At 40.4% G+C, this 13,052-nt stretch overlaps 1 protein-coding gene across 1 annotated transcript in view; it reads left to right on the forward strand.

Annotated features, from left to right (window-relative positions):
- Positions 1–707: 707 nt before the first annotated feature.
- The window catches only part of efna4 (ephrin A4), a 45,701-nt gene continuing 33,356 nt past the window's right edge, over positions 708–13,052 (forward strand). The window contains exon 1 of the mRNA XM_014995193.2: positions 708–1,939. Within this exon, the coding sequence (XP_014850679.1) occupies positions 1,818–1,939 (122 nt within the window). The 5' untranslated portion in view covers positions 708–1,817. The remainder of the gene's footprint in view (positions 1,940–13,052) is intronic.

The raw sequence follows: 13,052 nt of genomic DNA on the forward strand, positions 1-13,052 counted from the left end.
AATATATTCAGGCTAAACTTTTAATGGATCAGCAGATTCATCTTTTAAACTGCATGACTTTGGTTAGCCATTTTGGGTGTCTTTCTAAAATCTCCTCTAAACAGTTTTCTTGAATTCGGTCCCATTCCCACAGAACAAGTGTAACTGAGCCACCTTTCAGCTGTGCCCACAAGGACATGTTTTATTGTGGATAATGGCGCTCTCTAAAAGCTTCAGCCAGCATTTTCACAAGCTCTTTGCTTACTGTTCTGAGGTCAATTCACACATAATGCTTCAAGATACATCACCTGGAACACATAACCCGTCTTCTTCTTGAATGTCATGACGGCTGGGCATTTTCATACTGTTTATAATGGTAAAGATGAACTGGGTATCTTCTGGTATCTGGAAATTGCACCCAATGATGAACCAGACATGTGGAGGTTCACCGCTCTCTTCGTGATATCTTTGCAGATTTTTTTTTTAACTTCACATCATCAAGGAAGAAGTGTCTGTTGTAAATTAACCTGAGTACTTTTATAAACCAGTACTTTCTCAAACTTCACGAAGGCATTGTAGTCCTACATTGGATAAAGGCATTGTATGTAAATTTCTGACAGAGAAGAATGGAAGCAATAACAAGGATCGCTGTGATTTTTTTTTTTTTTCCAGATTTCAAGGTTAGTGTTGTAGAGGTAAAACTCTGCTTTCATTTGTACAGCTCTTCTGTAGGAATCATGCAGCTTCTGCACCAACTCACTCTGCACACCCACATTTACATCAAAAATGTGTAAAAAGAAATGAAAAAGAAAAAAAATCTAAATCATACAAGGAATAAAACACATATTGCAAGAAGTGTATGCATCATAAATGTTAGACAAGTGGACCACAAAGCTGATATCCAACATACCTATACAGCACATAACTAACGTTGAGTAAAACTGTGTACATTTAAGTCAAAAAGATACTGAGGGAAAAAAATGAAGTAAAAGTAAAATATATTGCATTCTATGTTTGAAATATCAAAAATAAGTGCCACAAAATGTAATAAAAGACAGTCTACCTGAAAGACAGACAGACAAGGTATGGTAAGCCCCTGAGATTTCTTAGGGGACATTTTCTCCTGGTTCTGCCCAGGACCTGGTTTCCCACGCTCCGTCTCTGGTCACTTCAGGTAAAAAAAAAAAAAAAGTAAAACCAGAGAGTCTTTCTGGGTTTTCCTGTAATGGCGAAACTGTCGCAGGCGGTACCCCCACACCAGTGGGCGCACCTCTCAAGGATTTAACTGTTGCACTCTGGTGTCACATATAACCACACCCTTATGGACCGATTGGCTCGAAGTTTGCCCGGCACCGCCCTGAGCTCGGTGCATCCGCCCTCTCTCCTCTGTGCAGCCTGTTGCTGCCAAACCAGTTGGCAGGCTATGTCATTTAATTTATTAGAAAGCCTTTTTGAACTCAGGTGACATCTTCGTTTATAGAGACTTCTGCTTTAAACGAGAAGTCTAGATTTGAGTACATTCTCAGGAGCGCACTTTTGGGGCGGGGGGCGGCGCACCTTCTTCAACCTCTGTGGTTGTGATTTTTGTTTTTATTTTTTTTTATTTTTTTTTATTTTATTTTATTTTATTTTTTCCTGCGCGATTTGAATGAGTTCCTCCTGGTACATCATGCCATTCTGGAGCAGGCGCCGGTCTAGCGAAAGTGCGGCACCGTGTGCATGAGTTGCTGAAACTTAAATGTGCAACAAGAACAGCCAGCTGATCACCGCGCCTCTTCTGTCAGGTCTCCCAACCTGACTTCCTCCCTCTCAATCGGCTGCACAACAACGGCTCCGGGATGGTCTGCCTGCGCGCACCGGGAGCTGCGGGCGCCCTTAAAGCAACAGTTTTCCTCCTCAACATCATCTCCGCTGTGGTGGCGAAGAGACACGTGGTTTACTGGAACTCTACGAACACAAGGTGAGAAACCTCCTTGCTGGGCAGTCAGGGATGCTGCCCCTCAGGACAGACACGAGCAGCAGCAGCAGATCGGGTTAGAGCTGAGGCTTGTCAGGCTGATTCAGTCTTCGGGCCCTGTGTGTAAAACAAACGGAGCCGGCCTGAACTCGTCCTGCCACGCAGTTGCACAACAACCTGAGCTCCTTGAGCATGACTCAGAGCTTAGTTTGTTTTCAAGAATTTCAGCTATGCGAGCAGATCGCGTGTTTTGTGCGCTTAATTAAAGGGGGGCGTAGAGCAGGAACGATTGCTCGAAGTCTTCAGGCTATGAGGCTACTGGAGTAAAAATAACAAGAAAAACAACTAATGTTGATACAGTGGAAAACTGGGTTCACCTAAGACCCAGTTATCTGCTCACACCTTCTCCAGGCAGCCTCTTATCTTCCTCATAATAACCATTCTGCAGTTACTTATTATTCTGTTTAAACAGAGTCTGAAATATGGGTTTCTGTTGAAATGTTTGTTATTAATGACACTTATGACGTTCTCATGGCTTAGGTGTTCATTATGGTCTTATGTGCTTTTGTGCATCGGTTTGGTGATGAGAAGATATGCGTGTAATGGGTTGATTGGGGCCATTAGGGTTGGCAGAGTGAGACTTATCCAGGTGTTCCAGGGTGGTCTAATTGGGCGCTTGAGGTGTGAAACTTGCAGAGACGCAAAAACACGTCAACTATTGTCTTACAGGCTTGTTCAGAGACTCACTCTACATGGAGGCGCTTTAAATTGAAAATGAAAGTAACATTTTACGCAAACAAATTGCACGCAAAGTAACATATCCCATACATTTATTTCAGTTGGATGAACACAGTTTTTGCAGAAGGACACTTACACTTTTTGCAAGAGAGAAAAATGTCCAGCAAAAGAAGATGGCTGAGTATATGGAGCACAAAAGATGCCCAAAGCAATAGGTTTGGCTTCTTATGCCTGTCTAAGATTTGAGCTAAGGGAAGCATATGGATTATGACTACATTTAAAACAACAACAACAAAAAACAGTTAGCAAGTTAATAAACTTTTATGGCTTAACATAACTGTGAGAGAGACTGGTTTTACAGTTGTCAAACAGATGGTTGTTTTTCCACGAGAAGGCTAAGCTAAATAAGGCCAATGTTAAAGAGTCTTGCTTTTTTTGGAGAGATGCATAGAAGCACACTATCCAAAAGTTTAGTGAAAGGAAAAACTGTGGTGGGAAAAGGCATCAAGCAGCCTTGAGAGTATTGTGGAGCAAAGCTCATAGAAGAGTTTGGGGGAGATTCACAAGGAGTGAGCTGGAGCTGGAGTCAGCCCAAACTACAGAGACCAGTCTAGACTCCAAATACTTCAACAATAATAAATATATTCCTTGTAGAATAAAGGGATGTTTTTTAGCCTTTATTTAGTCAGCTGTCTGGCATTGTGGAGCACCATGTATGGCATGTTGTTCTTAGCAGCAGCTCAATCAAAAGTGTGCCACTCCTGCATTTTTTCTGGCCTCTGATTAAAAGGACTTTAAACCAGGAAAGGTATGACAGTCTCTCTTGAGCTCAGTGAAACTGGTTAGGGACTGGTCACTGTCGGGGAGTAAAGATTGCAAAACAATTGGCCCCTGTAACTTGAGAGGTACTTGCAGAGAGCAGCAGAGCTATGTATGCAGATTTCCTTTTCATATTTCTAGTCAAATGTTCATTAAATGCACAAGACAGGAATATAAATGGCAATGTTTTCTGTGGCTGCAGTAAATCAGAATTTCTCAAATGTTTTACTGTACAAGATTATGGCTATAATGTTAATGTTACTGATGCGCTGATCGGCATTTTCCTGGCTAACGTGGATTTCTGTTTTTCTTTTTACATTTGGACTGCCAGTTTTTGTTTATAGAAATAAGTCATTTTTCCTCCAAAAAATAGGTTTTTGATTTTAGCGGGTTTTTATCCTGGGGGAAAGAAAAGGTTAAATAAAAATTCATGTTGCATAAAATATGAATTACATGTTCTTCAATAATGTTGATGGTTCTTGCTGTGCAGTATTCTAGCACAACTTGTTACAAAGTTCTATATGATTAAAGTAGGCATTATAAGGGAAGTATTTTAGTAAAACAGAAAATCCAGGCATTAAAAAATTATCCCTTTTTGTGGCCCAAAGCATATATTTGTAACTTTTATTTTTATTTACCTAAAAATCAGTCGATGTGCATTTTGTTGGTTGATTTATTTGTTTTATTTTTTTTACAAATTCTCTCAAACATTGTAGCATTTTTGTTGCATCTCTAATTTTCATGTACATACAGAGGATCTAAACATGATTCCCGAGACCAAAAATGTCTTTCCTGAGGCTTGTTGGTCGTTGCTGCAGTTCTTATCTTGTGCGTTAGAGCCAGCCAGCGTTTCTATCCAGGCAAGTAAAACCCAGAATTGCAAATTGGGATCCAACAGAAACGTGTTTTAGGAGGAACTCTGCAAGGATTAGGAAACCCCTTCATGTCCCCCAGAGATTTGGGGATGAATGGTCACAGTCGGCGACGGTGCCGCACACACTCTGCTGCACAGCACACAGTCACAATGCCATCAGGTGGAGGGTGACCCACTGTGGCAGAGAATCACTCTCATCAGCTACACCACCCAATCACAAAGCTATCAGTGGAGCAGTGATGTCCAGAACACCCTAGACTCGCTCTCCTCTTCTCCCTCCCCTTCTTCTTCTTCATTAGTTCCCTTGTTACATCCTGCTCTCCATTTAATTTTTTTTTTGTCTGTGCTCCCCCTCCTTTATGTCTCGCGACTCCCTCCTGTCCTGTGATGGTTATTGGCAGTGTGATTAGTTGAGCTTCAGTCATTTTCCCATCCCATATTTTCTATTAGCTGCCTGCCAGCCAGCCAGGTTGTCTTGAGGCCTGTAAATGCAGTGAGGCAGAGGGGAGAGGAGCACAGGAACACGGGTGCTATGCCTTTTGTGCCTCTGTGCTGCACTGCAGGACTCAAAGCCCCAAAATATCCACTTTTTGGACTTTAGTTAAAAGAGTCGAATGTTGTTTAAATGTTTTACATTGTGATATTCGTAGTAATAATATTAGCTATTTTTATTAGCCGTTTGACTTTTTTGTTTTTTAATCATTGTTCAACTAATATGTTTAAACAGATAGATCCCTTCTTATTCAATTCAGTTAATTAATTATCTGATCGCCACAGGGCTGCAGAGTGACTATAGCAGGGCATCTAGTTGCTTTGCAGTCTTATTTCCCTCAGGAGAGGGTGGAGGAAATGGCAAGCCAAATATTGATTCAGGACAGAGTAGTTTTGGATTTGCATTCATGTTTCTGTCAAACATTTCTTGAAATAAATGCATAAATTCTGTCCCACCTGCTTGGTGTCCAAGTGTTAAGTAGAACTCATCAAAAATATTGAATCACACTAGTGTAACAAGAAATACTGAAAAACATTACAGCATTTTATTATTTTTCTCATCCCACCCGTGGAAATGGCTGCTTATTTTAGTACTGACAATAACTTATGAAGCACATGCTAACTTTAGCGTTGTGTGTAGTGAACAGTTAGTCAGTTGAGGTATTCTCACTGTTCTGTCAGGCTTTTTTGATGAGTCAGTATAGCTCATGTCAGTGTTTCTTTTTGCATTAAGTACCTAAAATGTAACCACACAAAAATAGTTAAGTAGCAAGTGCTTCGTAAAAACGTGTGAACGTGTTTGTCAGCCTGCCCTTGACTAATTTGACTAATTACTCCTTGACTCATCGACATAAAAGGGCATCTAAGAAAACACTTTATTACGTCATGGTTAACACCAATGCAGGGTGTTAACCATGTAGCCATTACCCTCGTATCTCAGAAATCTGAGCTTGAAATGCTAGAAAGACTTCTGATTAATCTGAAAAAAATTTGTCATCTTCATGTCTTGACAGCTTTTATCACCACAAAGCACAGTCCTATATTTTTGGCTTTTAGTGCCAAAGAGCAAATGCTAACATTAGCAGCATTAGCAGTTGGGCGCTTAAAGTATTCTTAGAGTGCAAAATATTTCTTTGTAAAATCTTTATCTAGACTGTCACATTTACTTATTTATTTCTTCCTTAACTTTTAGATTAATCTGGCAAAGAAGCAGGACAACTTAAGAATAACCGAGTCTTAAAAAATAGAAACAGTGTATCTGGATTTGAGCGTTTCCAGTCTCACATTATTGGCTCATAGTTATAGTTTGATTTGATTTAGCAATATTATTGATTTCAAAACTAGATATAGCTTCGTGACACAGTTCAATTTCAACATTGATGGCAGATTTTTTTTTTTTTTTTAAATGATAGAATATAAAAAAAAACAGTAAAATTGCTTACTACCTTTTCAATGAGAACAAGCAGAAGACAACTGAGGCATCATTAGTGGCTAATAACTGTGAGACATTGAATTTCTATGTTCCTAAAAACATAGAAATCCTCACGTTTATTACCTGAGCATACAAAAACTTGATGTTTTTTTGTTGTTGTTGTTAAAAACAGTGTGGCATTTTAATATTGCAAAATGTTGTGCCACATCTGTTTACATCTTGAGGAAAAGACCCTTATGTTTTTTTGTCAACAACAAGCTAACTGCAGCAGCTAACGGCTAGTCATTGTTTTCCCACAGTGCTTACAAATTATTTGTGTCTTGATTACCCAAAAATGCTGCCAGATCAATAGATTAACAATGATGGGGGTGGGCTTATTCAGTGGTGACATAATCAATCTTTATTACTTAATAATTCTTTAATACAAAGCTACAATATGTCAAGGGTAAAATCACTTCTCTGTGGTACATAATGGCAGCTTAGATGGTATAGCTATTAGATGGTGCTTTACAGAACAGACCTTAGTTTGAGAATTGCATAACTTGTTCACTAATGAACTATTAATATTTCCAACATCTTTGGACGTACTGGCACAGAATAAACACTGACCGAACAAAGGTTACAAAATAAGATCATGTTGGGTTAACGTCGATTGTTGGAGGACATGCTCTCTTTAGTGTGGTTGACAGGAGACGGTCTCTCGCTGCCACCATTCCTTCGACATCTAGATTTATGGTTTTAATGAAGCGGGGGCAGTGGAGTGGAGACAGAGGAGCCTCTGCGCTCTGCCCTTTGCTTGCTAATATGCCTGTAACAAAGGCTCAGTAAAACACTTTTAACGGGCGAACATTTAGCACTCTCCTGATTGAAAAATGGAGCTCTGAAATGGAAGTGATGGGGGTCAACGGCCAACGCTGTGGGATCAGATACCATGGCCTCCATCTTTGTGGTGCTCAAGTGTTCCCCCCTCTTTTATGATTTCTTTTTTTTTTTTTTATGAAGAGAGTTTACGATCGCGCCTGGTTTTACAGCTGTGCCTCCTTCAGAGCAATAGTCTCTTATTAGATGAGAAATTATTATATACTTCCTGGAGCAGTTAAAGGTCAGTAAAATTATATAACCACACTTCACAGAGTATTTGTGAGTGCGGGCAATATTTGTTACCTCTCTCCTGAGCAAGAAGCTCTAACACTTTTATAATAGTATTCATACTTGTAGCACCTCAGTGTCCTTTAAAACCTGTTGAGTCAAACACTTTGACCAGCCATTTTGCTGATGCAGCTGTGTCTTTTTTTTTTGTTTGTTTGTTTGTTTTATCTTTGGACCTACATTCATCCTTATAAAATCCACTCAGGAATCTGTCGGAAAGTTTACTCAAAGCACCAAAACTTTACTTATTGAATTACTCTAGCGAGATATGATTTTGGAGATGCTGTATACGAGCGTCATCCCATACATCTGTTACAGAGAGAAAATGTTACCCTCATCTGAACCAAAAATAAGCCACTTCGATTCCTCGTTCTTTGGCTTATTATTTTTCCTGTTCTTTTCATTCTTGGATTCCTCAAAAGAGGTGAGCTTCTTGCACAATTGTTTTTTTTTTCTTTTTACTTCATTTTTTGTTTTATTCTTTGCATTTCTTCTTTGAATGTTTGCTGCTTTTCTTGTAAAGTGACTTTATTACTATCCCTGAGATCCTCATAACTGAAGTCACAAAGAGTCATGGTTTTAATATTCAACTTCCAAAACATCACTATATTTTCTTTTACTGGCTGACTCAACATCAGAGTGCACAATTAATAGGCAAGTGGGTATTTTGACCATATGATCTTTTTACTAACTCCCAGCGGATAAAGCTGAATGCTAAATGGATTTAATCATAGCAGGTGAGTCAAATCTGTTCAGGATTTAGCCTAAGGAGGTCAATGCCTCATATCAAGGTCTACATAATTATTAGGTAGATTCTTTTCTTTAAGTGAAATGGACCAAAAAAAAGAGTCTTTTTGGGTTGCAGCTCTGTTTAAATTGCAAAGATATCGGGGCGTGATTACAGAAGCTTTGTCACATTTTGTTACAAATAGTTAACAGGGTCGCAAAAAACGAAAAAAAAGATGCCAATTTGAGGAGAATCGATCATGAATCTGCCAGGAATTATCTTCCATATTTCATCACTGCAAACTACCTGGAGCACCTGGAAGTACGAGATGTTCAGATCTCAGAGACGTGCCCAAGGTGAGGAAGGTAGAAACCCAACCACCACTCGGCTCTCCCATCACATTACTAACCGCGTTGGGAAATCGGCATTACCTGGGCTTAATCCGCCAAACACCGGATGAAGAAACAAGTACTTGGGAAATGGGATGAAACAGATTATTTAGCATGTACTGGCGTAGCAAGAATAATATAACATGCTTTTCCCAGCAGTTTCCCCTCTTGAACCCTCTTTTCAAATTTGGACATAGTCTTTAAAGTAAAAAAACAACAAACAAAAAAACAACAAAAACCCGTGAGCCCCCTCTTTCTTTCTGCCTCTATCCGTCCATCATCCCTTAGACAAACTCTGAGCTGGAGCTGTGAGCCAGTGGAGCATGTTTAAACAGTGCAACCAACAGTTGTATTGGTTTTTCTGCATCTTTATTGAAAGAGGCCCTCGTAAGTCTCCCGCGTAATCTCTGCTGTGTTTAGGCGTTGTTTCTCTCTGCCTGCGCTCATGAATGATCTGCTTTAAATACCAAAGTAAATCACGTCTCGCATACCGCACCTTCACCACGCACACGCATATCCCGATCCGGTCAGTGTTGCGAGCAGCAGACAAAAACATGCCGCACGCCGAAGTGAAGGCAGACAGCGTTTGTAATCATGTCTCGGCAGGAGGAGATTCTTTTATTTTTATATTATTATTTTTTGCTTAATCACGTTGCAGTCATTATTGAGCATCCATCGCTCCTCCGTTGCACGGGTGGGCTTAAGTGAAAGTATTTTTCATACTGTCTGCCATCTCTCTTCTCTGTGTCTGTCTCTACTAATCTCTGTCTTCCCCTGGTAAATGATTAACATGGAGAACCTGGCTGAACTATAATCAACAAACCCACAGTGAGGTAATTACACTTTATTCCCTGTCCTGCTAACAAAGCAATTTCTCTTCCCTCGTCCGCCCCCCACGCCCCTCCTCTCCTCATCTGTCATGTAGCTGTATCAGTGTCTCTCTCTTCCTTTTTTTTACCTCGTTTCTATCCATTGTCTCAGTAACGGCTGCGCTGCGACCTGTGTAGATTCAGAGATGGCATTTGCGTACCTTGTCTGTCTTTTGTAAGCATGCCTTGTCTGTTTGTTTGTGGATTGGGGTGTATTATCTCTGAGTGAGCCCGCTTTGTGTGCACCCTTGAGCTGCTTCATCTCCGTCAGGAAACAATGCGGGGCAGTGATTTTTTTTTTTTGGCGGCTTGTAAAAAGCTTGAGAATTGACATTTGGCAGCATTGTTGTCAGCTGAAGTTTGTTTCAAGAGGAACAATGGCTCAGTCAGAGGTGTGTTTGTAGGAGAGAGAGGGTGTGTGTGTGCTTTTAGACCACTTGCTCGTTTAGGTAAAAGGGAAAGTCTTTGTTTCCTTGATAAACAGTTGGAGCTGCGATTAATTTTACAGCCTCAAAATGTACCTGCCAAGCGTCAGAAACACTCGAATTCTGCTCCAATCTTTTTCATCATCCTTCCTTCTCGAGTTTTCAAACTTCTCTCCTCCTCAGAATGAGCTGTGACAGTGGCTTTTGCTGAGAAAACTCCTCTTCCAGCCGGCGGCGCACGGCTGTGAGAACATTTACCAACCACTGCGCTGGCCTCTCATCTAAATGGGTTATTGTTTTGTTTCCACTTGCTAGTTGATTTTAGGTGCGACTTAAGTGTTCAAGGAAAAGGTGGATTGTTGCCTTTGGATGCCTCTGCTTGTATTTGTCATAAACGCGGGGCATGTATTAGAAAGGGCATTGTGCATTCAATGTTGTTGCTTGTTACTGATAAGGTATGGACCGGTATAAGATTCCCACAGTATGAGACCCTTGAGTAAAAATGTCCCCGTTTATTTTGTTTACACGGAATCTTAAGATAAAAATGTACAACTTGTTGCTATTTTTAAGCAAGAATATCGAAACGCCTGCTAATGTCAAGTTTCTTGCTTCAAAAAGTGACACTTAAACACAGAGTGATTATAAGCAGTGTTCCACCTGTGACTGTTCCCTAAACTAAATGGACTTTGCATCACACACCTCACAAGGCTGCACTTTTCTCTGTTGCTGCCCCCATATGTTTTATTTTGTTTGTTTTTTTTTTCCTTCTCCTTAACTTTCCAATTAGTTTGCAGTTTTTGTGAACTGAACTTGTGCCTCATCCTCCTCGGTGGGGAGCATCAATGGCTTTTTGCTAGACAACCGAAATATGGATATTTATTAGCAGCAAGTCATATTAAGCAAAGGCAGGATAAATAAATACTTGGTCTGTGTGAATTGAAAATGTGATTGGACAGGTTGCACCTTCACAAACACCCTCTGAAGCTTTACAGTAGTTTTCAACTAAATGTGTAGAAGATCTTTTGCCATTCTGCTCTTTTTACAAATGACACACCAGCAAATATTAGCTGTGCTGTCTGTTTAGGTAGCCAGCTTTCAGTCGGCTGCTTAACACTCAACTGCTTGTAAGTGGCCAACAGGTTTAACATGATTTTACCCTTATAAGACTTACGGGTGGAGCTCATGCGATTGTTTTTTTTTTTTTTTCAAAATGAAAGATTTGAAGATGCATTTCTTTCTTGTAAGTCGGTGATTATGTCAGTGACTTCTTTTAGCCAGCTATTTCACATTTTCTGGCATCCTTTTAGAGCCTTAGGAATATTTTTGTTTGAAGATTTTTGCAGTCTAGAAGCCTCAAAAAGCTTTGATATAACTTGATATCAGCCTGTGATTATGTTTGTTTCTCTCTGTGGTGCGCATCAGTATGTAACCTGTATTCCTCCATTCTCCTGCCAAGTGATATATTGCACCCCAGAATGCATGCAACATGAATATAATGGTTGCACAATAAAAACTATCTTTCCGGCTGAAGGTAACACCGAGATGCCTGTGCACGGGAAGAGTCGGGGCATACTGTATTGAAAATGAGGTTTGAGGCAGAGGCCTGGCGGCGGTGAGGACGTCTGTATTAAAATGGATCAGATAGTCACAGTGCAGCTCCAAGCAGACATGGTGTAGAGGCATGAAAGGACGGCCGCCTCTCTCCCCCTGGTCAGGATATTTAGTCAATCGATACCAATTTACCAGCCAGATATTATCGTCGCCTCCTCGCATTATCACCAGACTGCATATGGACCCATCGCATTCCCTATTTCTCTCTCCACGTCTGCCCGGTTCTCTGTGTACACACATGCATCAATATTAGGGCGCATTAAAGTGTAATAAGCTGCATCGTGCGAATGTCTCCGAGTGAGCCGGAACAGCTGCGAAATGAAATGAGGTGCGCTGTTGGCACGGCGCAGCCCGTTTGGCACAAGATGGCTGCTGCGCCGCGTGCGTGTGAAGAGGGAGGTTATGGTGGTTTAAGAGCTGCCGGCGAACGCAGAGCGTGAGCGTATTCTTTCATTCATTCATGCATTCATTGATTCACGGCTTACAATGAGCTGCCATTGTTACTGGTGTCAAACGAGCTGTGTACTCATTTGATACAAAAATATTTGGTACAAAACAAGCAATTAAACTTGGGGGAGGCAAAGAATGCTTAGACGAGAAATGTGGGAAACGCTGTCAATCTAATCCAGGATAAAACGCAACAATGTGACGCTTGTTTAGCCAACACGAAGGTTGTAGAATTTCTCTCACACGTGTGCACGCAGAAGCTGCGCTCGCGCTTTCAAGTACACATGGCCTCGCACGGTGCTCTTCCACTCGGCTCAGAAATCCTACCAGAAAGGCAGCCTGGGAATTCCCAGAGACAGAAATTGAATTAGTATTGAGCCAGGCAGAGCAAAAGGCTGTAGCAGGAGCCTGGATTATTGTACAAGACAAGGTTCTGACTGCCGGAAGGACACAGAGACATCATACCTCCACAGATGACGGGTGCTAAGGGGCAGAAACTTGTTTCTTTTTTGTGATAAATCCTTTTTTTTTTTTTTTTTTCTTTTTTAGTTCTCCCAGAAACCATGCCTGATTTGGATCTCTGTTTTCTATCAAATTAAAGTAATTATGGTGAAATAAGTTACTCTTTGTGGTTTCTAACTAAATGATTCTTGCTAAATGACAAGAAGGAGGTTTCAAGTTCCCCTTCATTAACTTAAATTTCAACTTAAAATTCAACGTGCCACATGAAATGTGCCGGTATTAGATTTTTACAGTACGGTACAGTTAAATAAAAACATCAGTTTCACTATATCATGGGATTCACAAAACAACAAAATAGAAATTGTGCAACATTATCTGATTTTAGTAACTTGAGCTAAAACCTGACTTTCTCACAAACATGAAGCTTTTATACCACAAACTAAAGATTTAAAACTGTCGTTCCATTTTCATACTACGGCTATCTATGGTTTTAACAGCTGAAAATGTTTCCATACAGTCAAATTTGTGTTTTCTTGTGAAGATAAAGTCTTAAGAGCCCTTTTTTTTTTTTTTTTTTTTTTTTTTTTTTGCAGTCAGGTGACCATCAGTTGCAGAACAGGCGTGGTAGGAAGCACTCTTACTTCATAAAGCCAGGAGAACTCAATCACTTTCTCTGGCATCA

The sequence above is a fragment of the Poecilia mexicana genome, unplaced genomic scaffold, assembly GCF_051168715.1.
Source record: "Poecilia mexicana isolate PSO_F unplaced genomic scaffold, ASM5116871v1 scaffold_16, whole genome shotgun sequence".
Classification (NCBI taxonomy): Eukaryota; Metazoa; Chordata; class Actinopteri; order Cyprinodontiformes; family Poeciliidae; genus Poecilia; species Poecilia mexicana.